The sequence below is a fragment of the Crinia signifera genome, chromosome 4 (genome assembly GCF_055691185.1).
Source record: "Crinia signifera chromosome 4, ASM5569118v1, whole genome shotgun sequence".
Classification (NCBI taxonomy): Eukaryota; Metazoa; Chordata; class Amphibia; order Anura; family Myobatrachidae; genus Crinia; species Crinia signifera.
Genome location: NC_139220.1, coordinates 278,860,810 through 278,886,178, shown reverse-complemented (window position 1 = coordinate 278,886,178; position 25,369 = coordinate 278,860,810). Strand labels below are relative to the sequence as shown.

General features: G+C 43.6%; 1 protein-coding gene across 3 annotated transcripts in view; it reads right to left on the bottom strand.

Annotated features, from left to right (window-relative positions):
* POLD2 (DNA polymerase delta 2, accessory subunit) overlaps positions 1–25,369 on the bottom strand; it is a 30,779-nt gene extending 5,410 nt beyond the window's left edge. The window contains exons 1-9 of one of the 3 annotated variants that reach the window (XM_083184722.1): positions 25,222–25,369; positions 24,686–24,914; positions 17,965–18,086; positions 11,633–11,756; positions 10,923–11,037; positions 6,906–7,104; positions 4,667–4,747; positions 4,350–4,507; positions 4,150–4,277 (exon numbers count right to left, since the gene is read on the bottom strand). In XM_083184722.1, coding sequence (XP_083040848.1) covers positions 4,150–4,277; positions 4,350–4,507; positions 4,667–4,747; positions 6,906–7,104; positions 10,923–11,037; positions 11,633–11,756; positions 17,965–18,086; positions 24,686–24,905 — 1,147 coding nt within the window. In that variant the 5' untranslated portion in view covers positions 24,906–24,914; positions 25,222–25,369. The other 2 variants (XM_083184724.1, XM_083184723.1) reach the window with 2 other exon arrangements.

Genomic DNA, 25,369 nt, shown 5'->3' with positions numbered 1-25,369 from the left:
TTTGTCCCAACAAACCTGAGGGGCGATTCCGATTTACTCGCTATATAGCGAGTTTGGCCCAGTCCCGATGTTTTGGGTACTGCGCATGGCCTATTATGCGTATGTGCAGCTCCCCTTTGCGAATGGCACTGGCAACTTGCCATACGCAACCATTGGGGCGGGCCAGGGGCAGATGGTGGCGGGAATGGGGCTTAACCATGGGCATCCCTGTGAAAATGCTGGGCATTCCCATGGTTATGCAGGTGAGCCAATGCCTGCCGGGGGGCAGGCGGCTGAAGTCACAGGATGCCAGCCGACTGCCCGGAGGCATGCGAGGGGATGTGTTTTCATTACACATCCCTTCGCATGGTACAGACACAAAAAAAAACTCCTTTCAAGCCCCCGACTCAGAACCGGCCTCCGTTACCCAAAGCCAATCTGTATATATATATCCCTCTACACACCTAAGAAGCATTCCCACAGGAAACCTCATACCAACTGTAATACAAACAGTACCCAGGCTTGCTGCGTATGGCAGCCCTACTACAGGCACCTAGCCACATGTTGGTACTACATATAGAAGTATTGCTAACATACTATTACAGACCGCTCGGGTAAAAAGGTTCATAATTTCCCACAGATCGCAAAGGCCTTTGAGGATTACTATACTCGGCTATACAACCTAAGGGAAGTCACCTCCCAAGCAGAGGATCTCAATCTAAAACGAGAGATTGATGATTATCTGACATCAGTTCGCCTCCCACGGATCTCGGAAACAGACATGCAATGGCTTGACCAACCCTTCACAATAGAAGAGTTGGAAAATTCCCTTAAGAACACCCCCTCTGGAAAGAGCCCTGGCCCAGACGGCTTCACAATAAACTATAACAAATCATTCCGCTCTCTTTTAATGCCCCTCTTTTTAAAAGCCTGTAACTCAGTCACAAAAGACACTCGCTTCACTTCCCAGAGCCTAGAAGCTCACATTTTGATAATCCCTAAAGAGGGGAAAGATCCCGGCCAATGTGCTAGCTATAGGCCAATCTCACTTTTAAATACTGATCTAAAACTTTATGCTAAACTTATCGCGCTGCGCTTAGGCTCCCTCCTCCCCGGACTGATACATGGAGACCAAGTGGGCTGCGTGGCGGGGAGGGAGGCCAAGGACAATACGACAAAGGCAATAGACCTAATACATTTTGCGAGGTCCCAAGGAGCACACGCGATCTTCCTGTCAACGGACGCAGAAAAGGCCTTTGACAGGATAGACTGGTCATTCATGGAGGCTGTGCTCAAACACATCGCATCCTGGCATTATATAGCTTCCCCTCTGCACGGGTGAGAGTGAATGAGGCGCTTTCTGACCGGTTTAAGATTAGAAACGGCACGCGACAGGATTGCCCTCTCTCGCCCCCTTAATCTTTGTCCTATGCATGGAGGCTCTAGCGCGAGCGATTCGAATGAACCAAGATATTAGGGGCATTAAGATAGGGAAAACAGAGCATAAGTTGGCCTTATATGCCGATGATCTCCTGGCATCAATAACAGACCCAATCACTTCAATGCCCTCCTTGATGTTAGAATTTGAGAGATTCGCTCGCCTATCAAACTTCAAAATTAACTATACAAAATCAGTGGCACTGAACATCTCGACACCATCCAACGTAGTTGAGGGGATTAAAAAAACGTTCCCGTTTCACTGGCACGACGACCATATTAAATATCTGGGCACCTGGCTATCTAAAAACAACGCCAAGCTCTTTTAACTCAACTTTCTCCCACTTTTGAATAATATAAAAGCAGATTTGGCAAAATGGTCGCCCCTCAAACTGTCTTGGCTGGGCAGAGTGAACACTGTCAAGATGAACATCCTCCCTAAAGTATTATACTTACTGCAGACTCTACCGATCGCGATCCCGCTTTCTTTCTTTAAGGAGTTACAAAGTGCGGTTGGGAAATTCATATGGGGTAACTCTAGGCCGCGAATCTCCCAAAAAATTCTTATACAAAACCGGGAAAGGGGTGGTCTCCAATTACCCCACTTTCTCAGCTATTACCACTCAGTGCACCTTTCTAGGATCATAGAAATGTCAAGGCCTTTTCAGCTTAAACAATGGCCCGCCATTGAGGGGCACGCAGTGGGCATATCGCCGAGAGTGATACCCTGGCTTAGGAAATCTCCCATGCTGCACCACCCTACGCTGACCCCAACAATCCAGTGCTGGCGCAATTATAGGAGCCTCCCCTTTTTTTAAAACAGGTACATCGCTTTTGACTCCTTTGATTAACAACCAAGAATTCCCACCAGGAGAGGCCCTTCGGACCCTCCCCGCATGTTACTCAACAGATATCTCCTACCTAGGACAGATAGTAGACAAAGCGGGACTGAGATCCTTCCCAGACCTGCGCGCTGAAACCGGTCTACCGGCGAATCTTTTCTGGCTTTATCTCCAGATCAGACATTATGGGGGAAATTTACTAAAGGAAATTTGTAAAAAATAGGTGTATTTGTATCCAGAAATACACTTATTTTTTACATTTACTATCCCGAAAATACGGCAATTCGTATTTGTATTGATAGCACATCAATATGACTACGAATTACCGTATTTTCGGGATAGTAAATGTCAAAAATAAGTGTATTTCTGGATACAAATACACCTATTTTTTTTTTACAAAATTTCCTTTAGTAAATTTCCCCCTATGTCTCCTCCCTCCCCAAAAGGACTCAGGGATGGGAACCTACGCCGTTTGAATCGTTGAACCTCTCCCAGGAACCTCCGAGACATTTGATTTCTCAGTTGTATCAGGTCTGCCTAAGTAATCGAGCGGCAGATATACCAGCATACTCAGTAGCCTGGAATAAAGAACTAGCTAGGGAGCTGTCAGAGGACCAGTGGTCAAAAAATTTTAAGTATATCTTCGCCGCCTCATCCTCAATACAGACCCTAGAAACACAATACAAGATTCTCTCACGCTGGTACAGATGCCCGCAGACCCTCCATCAGATGAATAGATCGTTGCCGAACCTCTGCTGGCGATGCAACCAATCACCAGGCACACACATACACATCTGGTGGTCCTGTCCAGCCATCCAATCCTACTGGCGCTCGATTCACAACCTGACAGAAAAAATAACCAATGCCTCCCTGCCCTTCTGCCCGGAACTCTGGCTATTTAACCTTATAGACCTACCAATTTCTAGCTTTAAAAAGTCCCTGATCAGGCACTTATTAAATGCGGTGAGAGCGGTGATCCCATGTTACTGGAGATCTCCAGATACCCCCCCCCCTATCCCGCTGGCTCGGCAGAGTCGACCTCTATATGACCATGGAGGACTTAACCTCTTTACTGAGGGACACCACGCAGACTTTCGCTACCACTTGGTTGAGCTGGCTCACCTTCAAAGAGTCCCAGGAATACTCTAAGCTGCTACAAGGAGGTAACTCCTTGCCCCTATGTGTCCCCTAGACAGACCCCGTAAACCCCCCTCATCACTCTTTCTCCCTCCACCCCCCCCCCCCCCCCTTACCTTCTTCCTTTCATCCCTGAATTCCCTTTTCTATATTCTCTACTTTTTACATGAGCCGGTTAACATGCAACTCTTTTACCTTCTCCCATGTTTTTCTAATTGTCACAACGCCCATCTAGTCATGGTGGCGTAGTTGGTGGTATTGATGTTATCTAGACTGATCCTCCGTTTAGTTCCACGGAAATGCAAGGGATTGTCTATAACGAATGCTTCAAGTCTGGAACAGAGGTCTGCCACACATTGTATTGGGCTACATAACTCTGTAATATGATGAGAGCTACTAATGTAACGCTTAGTCGATGTTCATTTGATGTTTGCTTGTTTTCCATTTTTCTTAATAAAAATTGATTGAAAAAAAAAAAGTATTGCTAACATTGATATCGATTCAAAGCTGCTCACTATATTCAGTCCACAGACTGCGCCATCTAATGGCTGTCAGAATGTACTGCATACAATAAATGAAGAACAACAAATCAAATGAACAGATCAAACTCATTGGTGGGTATGGAGAATTAGAACTAATTATAGTAGCATAATGAGCTTATGCTACTCATCAAGTAATTATCTATTTACAATATTTCCTTCGATCGTTGCATGCAAAGCATTAATAGTAACTGTATGGCCGGATCCCTCCTTACCCAGCGTATCCGGAGCAGTAGGACACAAGTGTCCCACTTGCAGCGTCCATTCCAGGATCTCTAGGTAATCCTGCATCTTGCTGTACTTGTATATGTCACTGATGTTCTGACCAGCCGTGCCCAGAAACCTGTGGAGAGAGTGGAGCGTTAGACCTGCTCTGTTAGTTTATTACTAAAGCAAGACGTAATAAGGAGGGTACCTGATGCCATCTATCTCGGCTTCATATGGGTTGGTCACCAGTTGTAGGGTGGAGTAGGGTGCGGACTGTGGGAGCATGCATCGGTGCAGCGGCTGCTGCGGAAGGATGTAGTTTGTCGGATCAAAGGCTCCTGGCATTACATCCACAAACACAGAGGCCTGTGAAGAGGGAAAGGGCACAATAACAGCTCTGTCATAAGGATATTGTCACCCAAAGCCCTATCCACCCCCAGCAGCTACCTGGCTGTTGTGTCCATAAATCAGCTACAGGGCATTGTTCCGTTAATGCGTGGGGTGGGTCTGAGGAATGACACTTACACTGAGCTGGAGGAGGATCTCATCGAGCATCTTCACAGCCTCCACACTGGCAGCCTGAGTCTTCTTACTGAGATATTTAGCCTGAACAGTACAACAAGATTAACCAATCAGATTAGGCCATCCAGGCTCATTGTGCCCCTGGCAAACAATATCATGTAACCCCATCAATAAGAGAAACTGAAGACACATTCAATGGCCTCTCCCGACAAGAACACTCACTGCTTCTGAGGGGTAAATTTACTAAGATGGGAGTCCTATTGGATTTTACCCATAGCATCCAATCAGATTCTATCTATTATCTTCTAGAAGGTGATAAATATATAAGAAGTAGAATCTGATTGGTTGCTATGGGCCACATCCCATCTTCAATAGAACTTCCATCTTAGGGGCAGATTTATTAAGCTTGGAGAAGAGATAAACTGGAGATAAAGCGGAGAAAATGTAAAAGGAGATAAAGCACCAGCCAATCACCTCCCAACTGTCTTTTTCAAACACAGCTGATTGGCTGGTGCTTTATCTCCTTTTACCTTTTCTCCGCTTTATCTCCAGTTTCTCTCTTCTCCAAGCTTAATAAATCTGCCCCTGAGTATTTTATCCATGTCTCCAATGTGATGGGAGTTTAGGTCTAAACCACATTTTCCTGAACTGTTAGAGGACTCCACACTTACTGATGAGGTAACACAGGAATATCATATATTATACATCCTGACAAAAGTTTTTTTAATATATCTATATAAGAAAAACAATACAGAAACATTAAAAACAATCATATTTCTTAAGACCTAAATATATTTAGCTCTTAAGAAATATGTTTGTTAATAGATAGAATTTTCTTATATCTGTGTTTCTGTGTTTCCTAGTACAAGGTGGCCGCTGTTCACGGGTGATGGGCTGGATATGGATGTCTTCCGTAGTGGAACACAAGCCGAGGGGTTGCTTGGAAACCGCCAGCTGTGTCCACCTGGAAGTACACCATCGCCTGGTTTCCGATCGACGGGGTTCAGTGTGCGCTGTGCCGTGGAACAACAGATACATTGTGGTGTATCTGTATTCTCTGCAGTGCAGAGCGATTGCCGTCCGTGGTGGGCAGGAGCTGGATTTGGATGTCTTTTGTGGTGGAACATAAGCCGAATGGTTGCTTGGCAACCGCTGGCGGCACCCACCCCGAAGTGTGTCATCTTCCAGTTTCCAGTCGGCAGGGCTTGGCCTGCTCTGTACCTCAGAGCAGCAGATACATGGTGGGGTATAAAGGTATATGTCTTGCTGTTATTGCTTTGCTGTAGGTGTATAACCTGATGAAGGGGCGGGTACCCCAAAAGCTTTTAATGCTTTAATACACCATTTTTATCCTCATTATTTCTGCATTTCCGAGTGCAGTTTGTTTTGTGTATGTATGTATATACACCCCTGATGAAGTCAACTGTGACAAAACGCTTTGGACGTGGCCTAGAGGACGTTACACACCTTGCTGCTAATCTACATGTCCTCTGTGTGTGAGAAGCCGATCTACTGCTGATAGACGCTGAAGTGTGCCTGGAGTTTCCCAGAGGCACTGGCCGCTTCAATGCGAGGCTGATTGATTTTAGTATATACTGTCTGTCTGTCGCCATCCAGGTACCAAGTAACAATCTGTGCTGTTTGTAACCCAATGTTTTCCATCTAGTTGATTATGAAATTTAGTGCACTTTGGGTGATTACTGATACAGCACATCACTGATTGGTTGAATGATGCGCTCCAGCAGCCGGAAATGGGTGTGTTATATACGCACAGCTGATTCCTGTTTGTTACCAGATGCCTAGGGTATTTATTTGGGAGGACTACTATGTTCAGTATGCCTATGTTCTGTCTACTGGACTGCTGTTACTATTTATTGCAGTCTTAACAAAGACCCCGAGAGAGTCGAAACTTCGACATTCTATTTACTGCCTACTACATGGATTAAAAAACAACTTTGACTGCTTTTGTTGTTGGTGAGTGCTCCTTGCTCTTGGACATTAACCCCATCAGCCCCTGATATTACTTCTTAAGGTGGCAGTCACACTGTGCAATTTTGGGAGAATAATAATACTCAGAAGTCGATGCCCTCAAAGTGACTGAAGGTGTTGCCATGGATATACTAGATGTGAACGGAGGCACTCAAAAAAATACACCAGGCTACTTAGATGCCAACGTTTCAAGGTGCAGGAGAATCAAAATGTTCTACATAATACAGTAGATACATATACACCCGTTTAGTACCTTATTTAGAGAGTCCTTGCTCTGTGTGTTCTCGCTGAGCAGGTTCCCAGCTAGTATGACGCGAGATATCCGAGCTGCGCAGCCCTGCTCCTCTTCAGCCCCAGCCTGCCCCGTTACCAAGTCTAACAGCAGCTGCAGGCCCAGCAAGCTCTCTCCGCTGCCTCCTCCTAAGCCCAAACCAGACGTCAGCAGCACATACCTATAGCAAACCAGGCAAAACAGTGGTTGGTCAGTGACTGGGGAGGAGCACGATAAAGAAAAGTGTTAGTAGACATCATACAGGACATTAGAATTATCTGACACTTGCGCAAATGCACGCATCACAAGCAACTACGGTAGTGAGACATGACGCCTCTATGGGCAATGAAGGAGAATCTACAATGTCTGTGGCCAGTGAAGGCGGCGGGAATTCACAGCCATTGTGAACAAATGTTTATCCCCATAGAATAGAACTATGTCTTTAGAGATCATTTAGGAAGAAGCCTGTGGCCAGTATTGGAAACTCCTGGAAGAGGATCCTGGGTGGTCTACGAGTCTCAACGGCTTCCGGGGTGTTGATAGAAATACACAGGTGTTCTAAGCAGAACAAGAACCTACAAACAAACAGAATCCAATTGTGTCCGATGTTCTTGTCCCTGCGAGTTGGTGTGTCAACACCCGTAAGCATGCAAGCAGGGCCCTCATACATTTGACTCTCTGTAAATACCCAATTTGTTGTATCACTGTCTCCTATTGTAAAGCGCAACGAAATATGCTGCGATATATAAGAAACTGTTCATAAATAAATAAACACCCAGTTTATGGCAGCTTAGACTTGCACAATTTTGTAGCAGCTCATGAGGCTGCATATATAATTTTGCAAATTCGGAATGAGAGTGGCCCGAGAGGGGTGCATGATGAGGTGCCGCTGCTAGTGTGTCCATCCTCAGAAAGGATTCGAAACGCGTCGGTGAGAGCAGTGTGCAGATGGCCCCGGAGGGAATTTACCTACAGAGCCGTATGTGACCCGGGATCCATATTTGCATTTCTTATGCCCGTTTGAACTGTTTTGCATTTGACAAGTTACTGCCATCTGGTAATCACCCTTCCTTGCGCTTATGCACAGTGATGAAGCCACTGACACTCTAAGAGGCGGGGAAACGCGTCATCAAGGAAATCCTCACTTGTTATTTTGCACTTTGCAACACTGCTGGGAGACCCGGAAGCCGGAGCAGCGTGTTCGAGATAAGGCTGACAAGCTCAACAGCCGGGAACCTGCTCCAGGCGTAGGCAACAGAATCAACTCCCCACAGCGGATTACAAAAACGGAGCATAAGTATAATTTCTCTGCATCTATTTCTAAAGCTTTCTAACACCTGTAAGCTTCTATATGGCTCAAATGACTGAGTATTAACATGGAAACATTTGGCTGTGCATTGGAGTGTGTATGCTTGAAGCGCTTTTGAGCTTTCACTCATAGACTAACATTGTCTTATACCAAAGACTGCTGAAAATTAACCCCATGCATGCCTAAATCCATTCTAAAGTTCTGCAAACCATATGTGCTTTATCCTACGGCTGGCCACAGCATAGGACAGTTATCAAGTACTGCATATTTCCTTGTGCAAAAAATACATAGCACACCAAAGATGCTTTGAATTAATATATGTGCACCATTAGGTTTTTTACCATATATATTTCACCGGCCGGTGTTCCTATTTTTTAAAATTGATTAATTGTCGTGATAAATGTATAAATAAATTTGCATTTTGTTTTTTACTAAAAATCACGTGTCTATAGTGTCTCTTAGCGCCATCTACTTTGTTTCTAGCTTATGCACAGTGTCACTTTATTATGTGCCTATCTTTTACTGCTTTGAGAGATTTTTAGATTGTATTCATTTTATCAGGTCTGTTTGAATTAAATACATTTTATGCGATTATATTTTATACCTGTGTCTTACATGCACTACCCACTCAATATTGAGAAACAGATAAAATGAATTGCAGTTCTAGTGAGGGACAAGGGACTGCTTCTGAGAGTTTAAAGGGAAGTCAATGGTTTCCTATAATACAAGCGCTGGTTGAAGGATTGTTTCACCTATTATATCACAGCAGCTCACACCCTTTCCCCGCATTTTGATCCCCCACATAAGACAGGATAACAGATCACTAGTCTTTATAGTGACAGCTGTTCATACTTGTATCCACATTGTGGACTGCATTTTAGGTAGAACACTCTTGTATGAGGCCAGTGTATGAGGCCTAAGTGTTCACAGCACAGATATACCTCCCCTGACATCAGATCTTAGAGCAGGCTGCATGTGCGATCAATTACATGGCAGAAAGTCATCTGACGGAGCCTTCCTCTGTACTATCCAAAAATGAGATCCTCAAATTACAAGTTTGCCGTCCCATGAAATCAGACAAACTCAAATCTTTCCAGATGCCAGCGGCCATGTTTATCCCCAAGAGCAGGTTCAACACAATTATCTGTTAATAAAATAAACGTGTCACGTCACCTGCTCACAGTCTAGGCAGCCATATTGCTGGTTGGACCAATTATTCCCAAGACAGTGGTATATTGATCCATTAGGGATTGAGGACTTTACAGAGACACTTTGCACCTCATGTCTCCTGGACCTCAAAATAGAGACTCAGAAAGTGAGAGATTTGGTAAGAAATCTCCAGTTTTTTTAAAGCAGCAATCATTTACACGGCAGTTTGGTTTTGATTTGATTGCCGCTTTAAAAAAAGATTTTCTTACCAAACCTCTCACTTTCTGATTCTCTCACCCTATTACAATTCGCCCATTTTATCGGTTCAGGCTTCCTGATCAATCTACAGAATTAGCAAGAATTAAAAATGACAATTTGCTTTGGCCCGAGGGTAATGCTGCAGCTCCTATATTTTATTAATGGTTTCTTGAAATGTAATTTGTAATCTGCAGTGAGTTAATGCCGGGACTCATCTGTATCTTATCAGAAATGCGGGGGAAAAAAACACTCACAACCCATGACAAAACCACTATAAGCAAATACTAAGAATTGTGACACTATGATGCATGGCCTACTTAGGAGAACACACTGTAACAAATATCAAAGTGTTTGAAGTACTAAGAAACAGATTTAGCATTGTACCTTTTACATATAGTGTCTGATAGTATTTGCTACAGGATTGCTCACAAATGGTCTGATTCGGAGACACATGCCGCAGAGTGTATTGGTGGTCGCCCGTCTGCAAGTGGTCTACAAACTGCTTTCCTGGTGCCCATCATTGCGGCCTGCATCTGACTGCAGCCTCCACAGCTTGTGACTGTACGCCTGTGAACGCAGCTCCTGGCATTGACCCAATTATGGCATTTCTATAATATACCCAATGAGAATCCCATTGTTGCGTGTACTACTAGCCACCTCCCGGTCACTGCCCAGGAACTACACCTTGTTGATACCGTCTAAGCCAGACATGGCCAAACTATGACCCTCCAGCTGTTGTGAAACTACAAGTCCCATCATGCCTTGCCACGGTTTTGCTATTAGGGAATGCTAAAACTATGGCAAGGCATGCTGGGATGTGTAGTTTCACAACAGCTGGAGGGCCACTGTTTGGCCATGCCTGGTATAAGCTAATTGCAATGGCATGCTTGTGCGCTGACTCTGCGTAACAAATGCATTGTAGAGGTAGAGGCCTCAATCTATTTCTTCTTCACATCTGAATTTTTTTTGTTGTTGTTGAGTTAAGCGGCCCAAATGACCCAAGTGCCTTGTCTTTATCTACTCTAAGTAGAGTAAAAGATGTGTAATCCAAAGAAATAAGGATGGAATGTTTTCATACAACACTTTCCTGGTGCCCGGAGCTGGCTGCCAGATTATTGTGGTTTCACATGGTCTAGTTACGAGAAAAACACATTTTTCTTTCATGACTTAAAAGCACACTTGATGAGAATAAATGCATCTGTCAGCAGAAGTCGAAAACAGGCTGCTGGACAGACGCTTGGTTCATGCTGAGTGAGTCATCAATTAATAAAAGGGAGACTTACCGATCTTCATGCAAATCTGGAAGAGGCGATTGGTCGGGAAGAGAGGCCAGGCAGAAATCTTCCACCATAAACTTCCCAGCATCTTCCTCAGAGCCCAGGACCGCTATAACAGCACCTAGGAGTGTACAGTGAGGAATGTGATGTGTACGTGTGCGCCTTCTGTCACAGAACATACACGTATTCTGCTCTATAAGAGAAAGCAGGAGGCCTCTAGATGCTGGCGCAATATTTTAATAGCATCGTATCATCTTACCTCAGAGGTAAAAGAAAACACACCACAAAAAGAACACAGCCAGGCAATGCTACATGCAGAAGTGTCCTCAAACATCACTGCTGCAGTCGTGCTAAACAGCCCATCCCCATAGGACTAGGTTGGGCATGTTCTAGTCACAACACAAAGCAAGTACGATGCGTGAGGAGTACCTGAATCTGTGTATGACGTGCTGCATTGAAGAAGCCGCTGCTCTTTTCCCCAATATAAGAATTGCTGTGTTCCGTATACAGACCATCACACATCATTTTCCTCATGCATTATATTTTGTGGCAAAAATAGTTTTGGTGCCTGTCGGCTCACTTGCGCCCTGTGATGTAATGAGGCTAGATGTATGAGGACACATCTGTACCTCACAGCATTTACATGCAATCCAATGAATGCACTCTCCCATGATCCCTCTACGCGTCACATACTGCCCATGTGGAAGGCCGCTCACCTGTTACAAACTTCTGCACATCTATAGACCCCTCCAACTTAATCCTCTGCAGCTCGTCCTCCAGTATAAGCTGGTCAGAGTCACTGATGTACTTTTGTCTTGGTGGCTGGGGCAGGAGATTATGCTAGATATATAGAAAAGAAACACATTGACATAACATACATTAAACAATGACTGGACATAAGCAAAGTTATTATAGGAAGAGGATTTACAACATCTCCAGTCCAATTTATTTAGCAGCATACACCTTCCCTACACACAACTCACTAACATATGTATGACAGTCACAAATACACGTTTGGAGGAATACACTGGTGCTCCGCTAGAACAGGCCATGGAGAACCCCATGACACGCCACCACATGTTGTCCCAATATAGTTGCAATGTTTTGTCTGACACCTGCTGGAGCAGTGTGGAACTACATGCTTAACAGAAAGTAATAAGCTGGATCTGTAACATCTAGCCATGGTCAGACTGGCCAATAGAGACAGCAGGGAAATCCCTGTGGGCCACAACCCCTCCTCTAATGTCAAGTTCCAGATTGTACACTGATTGTTACCTGAATAGATGTTCAGTTACCTGGAAGAGCAGGAACATGGCTATTTGGTTTGTTTCTATAGAAAATACACCAAGATCCACCCTCTTTCCAATCAGATTTACTGCTTGCCAAATTTATATGGGACCAGGCACTGTAGTATTGGTGCCCTCTGCTTGTTATGTCCTTTCTAATAGTTAGACAAGTCTCGCAAGCATGGGCCCCTGTTGCCGCATCTCCCCGCTGGGCCCTTCATGCCCCACTCCAACATTGCATCTGGCTTCTATATTTTCCAGTCCAACCCCTACCACATGGAAACTGAATTGTACAAGACTGCATCCACACCTGAAACGCTTCAGCAACCCAGAGACCCAACTCTCCCCAATCAAGGTGGCTGCCCCCCCAACTCCCTCTCTATTGCCCCACAGGCTACTGCTGTTTATTATTACCTCCCCCTTTTAGAACAAAAGCTCCCCCAGGCAGGTTCCTCTACCTTCCATTGGTTCTCTCTGTCTTTTTCTCACATCCCTGTCTTGTTTTATGGTGAAATGGTTCTGCACGTGTCTTGGTTTCTGTGCATCCTGTCATCTGATTCTGCACATGGTTATGTCAGTGTTCTTCAGTGTGCTATATGATTTTTATTGATAAAGCCATTCATTAATTTATATTCTGCCTACCTGTAATTTTCATGTGCATCAGTATGTTGTCTTGTATGCCCGTTATGTACCTACAATACAATGTTATAGTAATGTTTTCTACATATGGTACGGTTATCTATTGTCTATTGTATGTATGCTGTGTAATGCTGATATGCTTGGATGTACAGTATACCCCTTAGTACTGTGGACAGTTGTGGCACCTGATAAGCAAAACTGCTGCATTGTGGTCTTTTATTTATCTGTAGCTGAAGCAGCAACAAACAGTGGAGATTCCCTAGGGACCAGGGACACCCAAAAACTCACAGGTAATCACGTCAGTCTGTGGCCATCACAACACATGAATAAGTAGCAGCTAGTAGGTCAACAAAACCTTAACACTGGGAGAGAATATCGAAACACAGAATTTGATCATCTCATACCTTTGTGATCCTTAGTTATTTTCAAGAATATTCCTATGTCTATCCCAAGCAAGATTAAATTGCTCAAATGCCTTAGCTTCTACCACCTCTGGGAGGCTATTCCACTTGTCCCATACCCTTGCTGTGAAGTCCTTTCTTCTTACATTTCCCCAGAACCTCCCTCTCTCTAGTGTCAGAGTATGTCCTTGTGTTCTAATACTTCTCTTCCTTTGAAGAATGTTTCCTTCCTGAAACTTGTTAAAACGTTTGGTATATTTGAAAGCTTCTATCGTGTCCTCTCTTTCCCTTCTCTGCTCCAAACTGTAGATGTTAAGATTATTTAGTCTTTCCGGGTAAGTTTTGTGCCCATGCACCATTTCAGTGGCTCTCTAATGTGTTTATATCCTTCAGGAGATATAGGGGGAAATTAACTAAGATGGGAGTTGTATTTTACATGGGATGTTGCTATGGGCAACCAATCAGAAGCTACGGTACTTATGTATTATCTGGGCTCCCATGTTAAATGCACCCCATTTTTTCATACCCCTACTATCCAACTACGCATGGAGTTGATTTTATATAGTGTGGCGAGCGGAGCGAGCCCCGCGAGGGGACGCGGTCTCATAAGAAAAACGGGAGCCCAGATATTACATAAGTACCGAAGCTACTTAATATTTATTTAGCATCTTTTACAAGATAATAAATATCATCATAGCCTCCATAGCTAGATACAGTATTCTAGATGAGGCCGTACCAATGGAATTATTACTCCTTTTTCCTGCTACTGATACCTCTCCCTATGCAACCAAGCATCTGACTTGCCTTCCTCATTGCTTTGTTGCTTTGCTTACCTGCCTTTAAGTCACCCGAAATAATGACTTCTAGATACCTTTCCTCCTCAGTGATTTGCATTATTGAACCCTTCATACTATATTTGGCCTATGTGTTTTTGATGTCCATGATTTAGCATTAATCTGTATTTAGCATGTTCTTACACATTCCTCAAGTCTACCTAGATCCTCTTTTTTTATTTAATTTTGTTTACACCCCCTGGTGTGCCTATCCTGTTACATATCTTTGTGTCATCTATGAGAAGGCATTTGAAATATCACCAACTAAGATATTAAAGAGCACTGGTCCAAGTACAGATCACTGGGGTCTTCCACTGGTAACATTTCCCTCAACGAATCCACTCCATTTACTACAACGGTCTGTTTCCTATCCTGCAAACAGATTCTTATCCATTTAACTGTTTTTAATGTCAAATGCCCTACTAAATTCTAGACATCTACAGCTCCCCCTTGATCCATTATTGTAGTCGCAGAGTCAAAAAAGTCAATAAGATTAGTTTGACATGATCTCCCACCAGTAAAGCCATGCTGTTTGTGATCCTTTAAATTGTTTGATTTAAGATATTCCACAACTCTTTTTAATAGTGTATCCTTTACTTTCCCTAACACTAACATAAGGCTCCTTGGTCTGTAGCTACTAGCTTTTTCCTTGCTTCCACTTTTGTGCAGTGGTTCATCATTTACTCTCTTCCAGTCCCCTTGAATTATACCATCTGACCCCATTGATTTGTTGACCTTTAGCTTTGAGAGTTCTGTTTATATGCTGTAAATGTACTTTCATCTACCTTATTTTGATAAATGTCCTTGCAACTTAACTGTGGCCCCTTTCCCTCTCTATTGGATACTGAGCAGAAATAATTATTTAGGTGATCTGCTATTGCCTTGTCTCCCTCTATCAAACTCTCTCTCTCTGTCTTAAGTCTTATTATTTCACTTTATCTTTATCTAAACCTGGGCCATTTTCTCCTCAGATTCTGTCTTTGCACGTCTGATCACCTTGTTAGTCTTTTTCTATCTGGCAAGATACATCTCTTTTTCATTATTATTTTGAGTCTGTTTAGGTTTCCTAAAGGCCATCTTTTTTTATTTTAGTTGATGCCTCTTTCGTAAACCACCCTGGCCTCCTTTTCCATGTGCTTTTCAAAACTCCTATATTGGCATATATTCAATGCCGTGGGTGAGCGGTGACTGCGAGCAGGACTTTTTGCTCGCAGTCACCGCTCACCCTGTCAGTATTCAACTGACCCCCCCCCCCCTCATTCGCAAATTCCCCCTCGCTCCGTTTTTTGAGCGAGGGGGAATTTGCGAATGTGCCTCCAAAAGCTGCGAGAGCCGAGGCTAATTACAGCGAGTTTGCTGCACTAGCCGCGGCTCTCGCAGTTTAGGGGAATCCTCGCAGTTCTGTGACTGCGAGGATTCCCCCGGAACGTTGCATAGTGCGAGCGGCCGGCGTGGGGGTTAAACTGCGAGGATCACTGGTTTTCTGTGATCCTCGCAGTTTAACCCCCTCGCACCGGCATTGAATACTGCACATTGACTAGAGTGCAGGTTTACAAAAGTACAGATGTTGCCATAGCAACCAGTTTCTAACTATTATCTTCTAGAACAGTGCTTCTCAAACTCTTAAGGACCCCACACAGTTCACATTTTCCAGGTCACCCGAAAGCTGCATTTATTACTGACACATTTTTAAAGATCCAAAGGTGGATCTAATTCTTTCACTTGATTCTGTGAGGAGACCTGCAAAACATCAACTGTGTAGGGTCCTGAGGACTGGCTTTGAGAACTTGTGTTCTAGAAAATGATAAGTAGAAGCTCACTGATTGCTTGGGCAACAGCTCTACTTATGAAAACCTACACTTTACTAAATAAATCCCTGGGAGGAAACATGTATGTTACTATGTTATGACTGGACCACACAGGTTATAGTAAAAATAAGCATGCAAAATATAATATAGAATAAATAATTAAGTACTTAATACAGCCTTTATCTCCCAAGCCATATATTCATATTACCATAATTTAAAAACTTTTCAGTTATTTACTTTCAGATTACATGTTAATATGAAATAGGTCTTGCTCCTTAAAATGAAACCTCTAAACAGGGCACATGATTTATCCAAACCATGTCAGAGCCTTAAGTCAGGCTGTCCCCTCTCTCAGCCCGACGTAAACTAAACGTAATTTTCCATAAAATGTCATTCATACCAATTTCCATGTGGAGGGAAATGCGGTAGTGTCCATTGTAGAAGCTTGCACCTTTCATAACCTGTGCAGCTCCTCTTTCCTGTCTGGGGATTGGTTCTCTGCTCTGGTGCTTCTAGCACAGTCTGGTTTGTATCTCAGTGCTGACATATAAACCAGGAAGCAGAAAAGTGACACTCCAGGCGGGGAGGAGGAAGAACTGCATGTGTTTTAAAAGGTGCAGGGTGCTAGCATGAACACTAAGGGCCTGATTCGGTCCTGTTCGCAGCCTAGCAAACAGGTAAACGCCACCCGCCCGAATGCCGAACATCAAATGATTTAATTTCCGTTCACAAATAACTGACTTTATTTCCAACAGAGATGGCCAAAAAGGGGGCGGGCGCTGACATCATGTGACATCAGTCACCCGCCCTGAGCAGGCATCGACCCACCTGCATTCCCAGGGGAACGCCCAGGATTTTCCTGGGGACCCCCATAAAATGCTGGCATTCCCCTGCTGCCGGCCCCTGCCCTCCTCTGCCAGTGCAAATGCTTGCTCAAGCATTTGCACAGGGGGTCTGCACATGCAAATATTCACCCATGTGCATACCTGCGCCATCGGAAACGGGGCCAAATTTGGCCCCTACCGATCAAGCCAGAATCAGGTCGTAAATGCGGAAGGTTTGGCTACACACATTGATGCCATATTTTCCCATGATTCAATGCTTCAACTAGATCTGACAAGCCCGGATGGAATGTCTCCATGTTCCAGACACCCAATGACTGTGTTCCCACGTAGGATTTGCTGATCATATTTTGAACCCAGTAATGGACATATGTGTAGTAATCTCACAGCGAGAACAAAAATGAGAGAGATCCACTGGACTTAGCCAGTGGTTACCTTTGGACCTGACCAGCCTGTGGTAAATGACTGGTTTAAGGTTTGCTGCTGTATCTCTGTTGTGCTGCCTCCTGAGTGAGTTCCTGCCTGGCCGGTCACGTGAGTGCACCACGTGGTCCGGCAATCCCTGACATACGTTTCGCTGCGCTTGGTCACAGAGGGGCACGCCCCCCCCCCCTGTGACCAAGCGCAGTTAAACGTACGTCAGGGATTGTGCACTCACTTGACTCTCTTTTTCTCTAAGTGGCAAAACATTGCCCTCTATCCAGAAATATTTTTGCGGTGCTTAAGCATATTGTTTTTTACAAATAAGGAACACTTATTTTAGAGCATACCTAATAAAGTTTTGTTATTTTATTCTGTATCATAAACACTCAAATGTAACTGTGATGTAAGTGTGCGCCCACCCAGAGTTTTCCTTCTTTCTCCTCCTCTCTTGGCAGTTAAACATATTGTTATCCTAACTCTGGGGCGCACCACTGACTGTCCCACAAATAGGCACCAACTGGCAAAAGACCAAAAGGTGCTCAGGGACCCACATACCTTGCTTTCCAAGGTCATAGCCAGCTGATTCTATACAAATACCAGTGCGGTTATACTCCAATTTCCCTTTCCCCAATATCCCCCTTTCTCATTAATGTAAACAAATATAACTTTATAGGTACAGTAGATGGCTAATATTTAATAATCACCTACAGTTTCCTATGGGATACACAGAGGTACAATGAAGGCAGTAATTGTACAAACAAGTGACCTAAGCATATGTCCTGCATCATACGGGGGGGACACAAAGTAAGTACGCACCTCTTCACTGATCTCACGCAGGATGGACGGCTGCAGCTCCATGGACTTAAAAAGCGTTCCCACCACACAGCACCTCTCCGCGCCCTGAAGCTCACATAACTTCCGCACAGCGATGTCCTCACCTGGGAATAATGAACAGTAGGTAACTCACGGCTGAGCCATCAATGTCTAACCACTGGCTTATCTGAAAAAGTTTAAATGCATCAAAAATTTGGACCAGTGCTTTTTTGGTGTGTTATATAGAATTAAAGTAAATGGGGGAAACTTACTAAGATGTGTATTCTACTTCACATGCTATGGGCAACCAATCGGATCCTATCTACTATCTCTAGAGGATGCTAAATAAATAAGTAGATTCTGATTCTGCCCATAGCAACATCACATGTGAAGTAGAATACACATCTTAGTAAATTTCCCTCAATCATTATGTCAATGCCATATGGAGGACAAGCATGAAGTCGACAGGGTGAAAAGGTCGATAGTAAACAGGTAGATAAAGGCAACATGACAATGGTCAACAAAAATGGTCAACACAAGATTTTTCAGGTTTTAGTTGCCAATTTTGTGTGCGATTGGTCATATGTTACCACATTCAGTGCAAAAGTGTACCCCCCCGGGCTCGCTACTCTGGCCACAATTTGTGGATCACTGTGGTCGACACATTACTACCACGATCATAGTCCACGTGGATAGTCCATCAGGCAAAAGTTTAGAAACCTTTTAAATCTGTCCACCTTAAGCACTGTCCAAACTTTACCTGTTGACCTCGTCGACCATATGGTGTTAACCAAGGGTGGAACCAGACAGGGGCTGCAGCACAAAAAAAAAAAAAATCAAATAGGGAAGCCACACCCATTGACACATCTGCCATGCCAAACTGACTCACTGGCAGTTGGTGTTACTCCCCTACATGAATTTTGAATTGTGCTGCAGCCCCAACTCTGGAGCCACTACTGGTGTTGACCTTGTGACTGTCTACCTAGACACTGTCAACTGGAATTGCTTTTTGCAAGTTAAATAAAGTTGTGTCAAATACATTGAAAAGAATACTCTGTGTAAGCCACCGTATCCAGAAAGCGGATCGACCATGTGTAGGTCAACAGCATCTAGTTGGACTCCTAAACTTGGTCGAAGGCGTCTAGATAGATGGTGATGCCAAAATCGATGAATGTAAAGGATCAATGGGAACGTGGTCAACAGTAGCAAGGTCAACACAAACTTTTCAAGGTATTGTAGACCTAAACATGGTTGATACTCCTCACGGAACTGTAGGCCACCATGTTTTTGCTTTTACCAATATAAAAAAACTAAATTAATGTTTTTTTCCTTCTGAGAAATCATTTTGGCTTTGTTTAAAATCCTATTTTACATATCATTATTTTTTTGGCCAATGACTGTACAAACTAGTTATCTGTAAGTGCATTTCTGCCCAGACATGATGAACAACTTAGAACCCAACCAGATGGCATTTAGCTTGGACTATTACATGCAACTATATAGTGACATTTTTACTTTAGCCAACCAGCAATGGTGGCACTTACAATAGTTAGAGAATGACACAGTCATCTTTAATGGATTTATTATAAACACTGATTTGTGCAACTGTGTTATTTATAGCCTTACTTCCCAAATAGTCACACAATAAAAGGTACAGGTGCAAATACGAAACAAAGAATTTCTATTTACTTAAGTCGGGTCCACATTCAAGAAGAGAAAACAAGGTTTGCAGTGTCCGTAACAGGCTATTCCAGTTATTTATTAAAGTCAACATGAAATCGACTTTCAAAGCGTTAAATGAGCAAGGTTTGAGCTATTTTTCATAATAACAGATTTGTCCTGTCATTACTGGAAGAATATATATATATATATATATATATATATATATATATATATATATATATATATATATATATATATATATATATATATATATATATATATATATATATATATATATATATATATATATATATATATATATATATATAGAAATACAGTATGGACCTCGTTTTGCGCTAACAATAATCTGCCGCTGCTCCGATAGGACTCCCCTGTTAGTGGGAGTCAAACAAGAGATTTAGAAAAGGGGGGGTTCTATTGGAGAGCGCTGATTGGTGTACCACCTAGTTATTTCAATGCAACATACAATACTGATACAATTTTTGTAATAACAGTTGATCCTTGTCACTTTTCCGAATGAGACGTGCCAGTCTGTTCAAGGTATAAAAAAGTTCTTTATTGAAACCCAACGCGTTTCGTCAGAACGACTTCATCAGGGGTAAAAAACAATAAGATTCCCAAGTATGTGGTTTGGTCAACTTTTAGTACTCGTACAAGATAAAATCCATATATGGGGTTTGGGCCAATCTACAGGCTTAGTGACAAAATGTAGGTGTGGATCCACGAATATTATAGGAGTTTAAGGTCCCTATTAGGAAGGTTCAGGGGGCAGCTTCCATAAAGTTTAGATGATCTCGGGTCTATTGGAGGTACTGGTTGTGATCAGTAGTATATGACTCCGTTATGTAAACGCAGGATCTATTTTGTAGATAATTTTGTTTAAAAGATGATTCGATTATAAGGTGCATTAACGTGCAGAATTCTTGTGGTCCAGTATGAATGGATATGGTCCTTTAATTGTAGGGTCACTCCATTTCAATATGTGTGATGGGAAGAAGGCTCCACCAGCCTTACATAGATAAGATACGACGAATGTCAGGAAATGTAAAAACTCAATCGTATTAACGTAGGATAATTAATTCCCACCAGACAGAGGGAGCACTTGTTTTCTCAGAAAATTCTCCACAATGTAGCACTTTACAGGAGCTCCTTCACTGGCTGGTAGTCCTACTACCAGCCAGTGAAGGAGCTCCTGTAAAGTGCTACATTGTGGAGAATTTTCTGAGAAAACAAGTGCTCCCTCTGTCTGGTGGGAATTAATTATCCTACGTTAATACGATTGAGTTTTTACATTTCCTGACATTCGTCGTATCTTATCTATGTAAGGCTGGTGGAGCCTTCTTCCCATCACACATATTGAAATGGAGTGACCCTACAATTAAAGGACCATATCCATTCATACTGGACCACAAGAATTCTGCACGTTAATGCACCTTATAATCGAATCATCTTTTAAACAAAATTATCTACAAAATAGATCCTGCGTTTACATAACGGAGTCATATACTACTGATCACAACCAGTACCTCCAATAGACCCGAGATCATCTAAACTTTATGGAAGCTGCCCCCTGAACCTTCCTAATAGGGACCTTAAACTCCTATAATATTCGTGGATCCACACCTACATTTTGTCACTAAGCCTGTAGATTGGCCCAAACCCCATATATGGATTTTATCTTGTACGAGTACTAAAAGTTGACCAAACCACATACTTGGGAATCTTATTGTTTTTTACCCCTGATGAAGTCGTTCTGACGAAACGCGTTGGGTTTCAATAAAGAACTTTTTTATACCTTGAACAGACTGGCACGTCTCATTCGGAAAAGTGACAAGGATCAACTGTTATTACAAAAATTGTATCAGTATTGTATGTTGCATTGAAATAACTAGGTGGTACACCAATCAGCGCTCTCCAATAGAACCCCCCCTTTTCTATATATATATATATATATATATATATATATATATATATATATATATATATATATATATATATATATATATACACACACCACACACATACATTTCACTCATTGCTCACCTACGAACAGTATCATAAACTGCCTTCTATAGGACCCATAGGGCAGGAAAGATGGCACATGACCACGGGGTTATATTTTAAATTGACAAGAGAATTTATACATTACAATCAGCCCTGGTGGAATCGACACGGCACATGTCGATTTGGGTGCATCCTTCAGTGCACACACCTCTCCAGCAACTAGTGAGATTGTATCTGTTTAGCATCTAATCCTCTCTATTCTGTGGAAAGCCCATACACACTGGGTGATTTTGAGCTGGGAGTAGCTCAGTTTTGTCATTTGAGCTGCTTTCTGCGCAAAAGCCAGCTGCCGCCGATCTTGTATTACCAGCAGATGAGCGATGGGGTGGACAGCGTCACGCTATGGAAAGCCGTCCACCCCCAGGAAAATCGATTGGACGGGCACTTTAAGGTGAGTACACACCTAGAGATTTATCTATCTGGTGGTAACAAAGATCTGGTAATGTATTGGCGTAAATTACAATCAGCCATTTGTTCCCAAACACTGTTAAAAGAAAGACAACTGTCATTCAGACAAATAGCTGAAAGGTGCCCATACACGATTTGAGCACTTTTCACCTGATTCAGACGCATTGAACTGAGAAATTGGTAAGCTGTCCCATGCATATCGGATCGGAGCCGGAGATCGCCAGGGCTGCATGTAGGATTTGTCGGACTGCAAACAATATATCGTATTCAAAAGGACTGCATACGATATATTTGCAATGCGATCCAAAGCACAGGAGCCAGCTGGCAGTGTATCGCATGTGATACCTTGCAGCAATATATTTAGCAATTTCATCTGTCCATTTTCTATTGTTTGGGAGCTTACATTAGCAGATTGTTGTTCCCACCAGACAGATTGGGCAGATAAATCTTTCTGTGTGTACCCAGCTTTAGGATAGTGACTCCTGCTTCTCATTGAGAGCCAATTATGATTAATCTTGTGTAAGGGCATTCCATTTTCAGTTGAATAATTATTTAAAAAAGGGAAAAATTCACACCCAGCCAGACACCCTAAATGTGCAACAACCCCTTAAAACTAGAGGGTATGGTATGACTGCCGGACAATCAGAATCCCGGATGCCGGTACTGCCACAGGGGGGCCAGCGCAAAGAAGCCCCTTGCGGGTTCGCTACGCTTGCAACACCGCAGGCTCGGTGGCTCGCCACAGGTTCTATTCTCCCTCTATGGGGTCGTGGACCCCCACAATGGAGAATAGCCCCTGTCAGTCGGGGTCCCCTATGTCGGAGCACGCATTGGCAGTCAGGATTCCGATGTCGGTATACTGACTATCGGGATCCCGATGGTCAGGCAGTCATCCGGCACCCAAAACTAGATGGGATGAATGTAGAATGCAATGGAATATGCTGGCACTATATAAATCATTATCATTATTTATAAGCATTCAATACAGGTTTATAGACCTGGAGGTAAAAATGAGACGGCCGCCACGTGAAACTCACAATATTGAATCGCTATATATGAGCAGGTATGAGTCAGAGGTAAATGGGGCTCTAGTACCAACCCTAATGAGGGGAGGAAACTAGGGGGAGCGCTCGGTGTGGGTGGCTACCTCAGCAGCTGCTAAAGAAACAGGTTAGTGAGACCTGTATAATATAAATGCAAAAGAAGGGGGGGATAGCAGCGCTCTAGGGATTTTATCCCAGATTGATTAAATGAATTAAATTGGATGATCTTTACAAATATTTATTAATACCACATGAAGAATAATGATAATATTATAAAATCATATAAAATACGACAGTTGATAACATGTAATGCCCATACCTACAATAATAGCAAGATAGGGAGAGTCCGTTCCTAGTATGCCAAAGAAATTTTGGTACTTATGTATTATCTGGGCTCCCATGTTAAATGCACCCCATTTTTTCATACCCCTACTATCAAACTACGCATGGAGTTGATTTTATATAGTGTGGCGAGCGCAGCGACCCACCGTGCCCGAAGCGTGGCGAGCCCCGCAAGGGGACGGGGTCTCATAAGAAAAACGGGAGCCCAGATATTACATAAGTACCGAAATTTTTAGTAGATATGGTAGTTACCACTCCTGGCTAAATGCTGGAATATTTCTGCAGACACCGTCCATAAGTCCGAGTGGCCGGCCCAAATAACCGGTAACCACTGGCAGTTGGAAGAGATGGTGGGTCTTTTTTCAGCAAAAGGAGAGATGGCTGGTGCACCAGAAAGTTAAGTGACCTCCAACTTGGAAGTTGGTGGTCTAGGCAGTTCAATCTTGTAGGGCTGGTCCAGGCTGCAATCCCAAGTAGATAGGTGGATGATGGGCAAGCACTAACTGACGAGTTTCGCAGCTCTTGGCAGCTTTATCAAAGGTGTGATAAAGGTTTGATAAAGCTGCCAAGAGCGGCGAAACGCGTCAGTTAGTGCTTACCCATCATCCACCTATCTACTTGGGATTGCAGCCTGGACCAGCCCTACAAGATTGAACTGCCTAGACCACCAACTTCCTCTGGGAGGTCACTTCACTTTCTGGTGCACCAGCCATCTCTCCTTTTGCTGAAAAAAGACCCACCATCTCTTCCAACTGCCAGTGGTTACCGGTTATTTGGGCCAACTTTGGGCCGGCCACTCGGACTTATGGACGGCGTCTACAGAAAAATTCCAGCATTTAACCAGGAGTGGTAACTATCATATCTACCAAAAATTAAAGATCATCCAATTTAATTCATTTTATCAATCTGGGATAAAATCCCTAGAGCGCTGCTATCCCCCCTTCTTTTGCATGAGTCAGAGGTAGACCACTTTTGACCTTCTCATTGTCAACCTAATGCTTGTGTGGACCTTCTGGCCCTGTTGACCTTTAGCAGTCGACCTCATACTGTACTGTCGACCTAGCGACCATATCAACTATGAGCCTAGTTTTTTGTTTATCACATTGACAGAGTATACAGGGTCCAACTACAAAGTCATCCAGTCACACCCATGCTCCCGTAACCCTGCCTTACAGCATCATTACCCCATTTCTTCCTTGCCCGCTCTGCTAGGAGGGGCCTCATCTGCAGCAGCCGGGTGGCATAGATGTGGGCATACTGGCGGGTGAAGTTGCGGTCCCCCAGGGAAAAGCTCTTGGAGCAGTTGGCGTAGCAGGCACTGGACACTCTAGAGAAGGTGGAGGGAACTTCGGAGGGGGGCGTCAGGAGACCAGGCGCCTGGCCAACAGCAAGGTCTGAGAACATCTCGCCTGCCTGGAAAATAAGGAGAGGAGAGAGCAATAATACAGACATCAGTAGGTGCTACAGGTGCTGGGCGACCTCTGACCTCAAGAATTGGGCTTCTGCAGAACTACAAGTCACAGGATACCATGCTAGTCACTAGTATGACATGCTGGGACTTATAGTTCCACTTCAGCTGGTGAGTCACAGATGATAGCCACTGCCACATCACATCTATATAACATATACCAGCACTACCCTAGCATCACATAGAAATCATTACTACCGCGCTTCCGCCACTCCCACCCTTCTAATTAGGAAACCGACATTCATATCTCACCCTTCACAAGCTCCCGCCGCCGCCACCACCAGCTCTTTCGGCTTCGCTGTGTGACGTAATCACCAAGCGTCGGTGGAAAAAGGCGGCCATGTTGGGAAGGTCATAATAGAACGATGAGAACTGGTGAGCGTGCGGTCTGCAAGTGGCT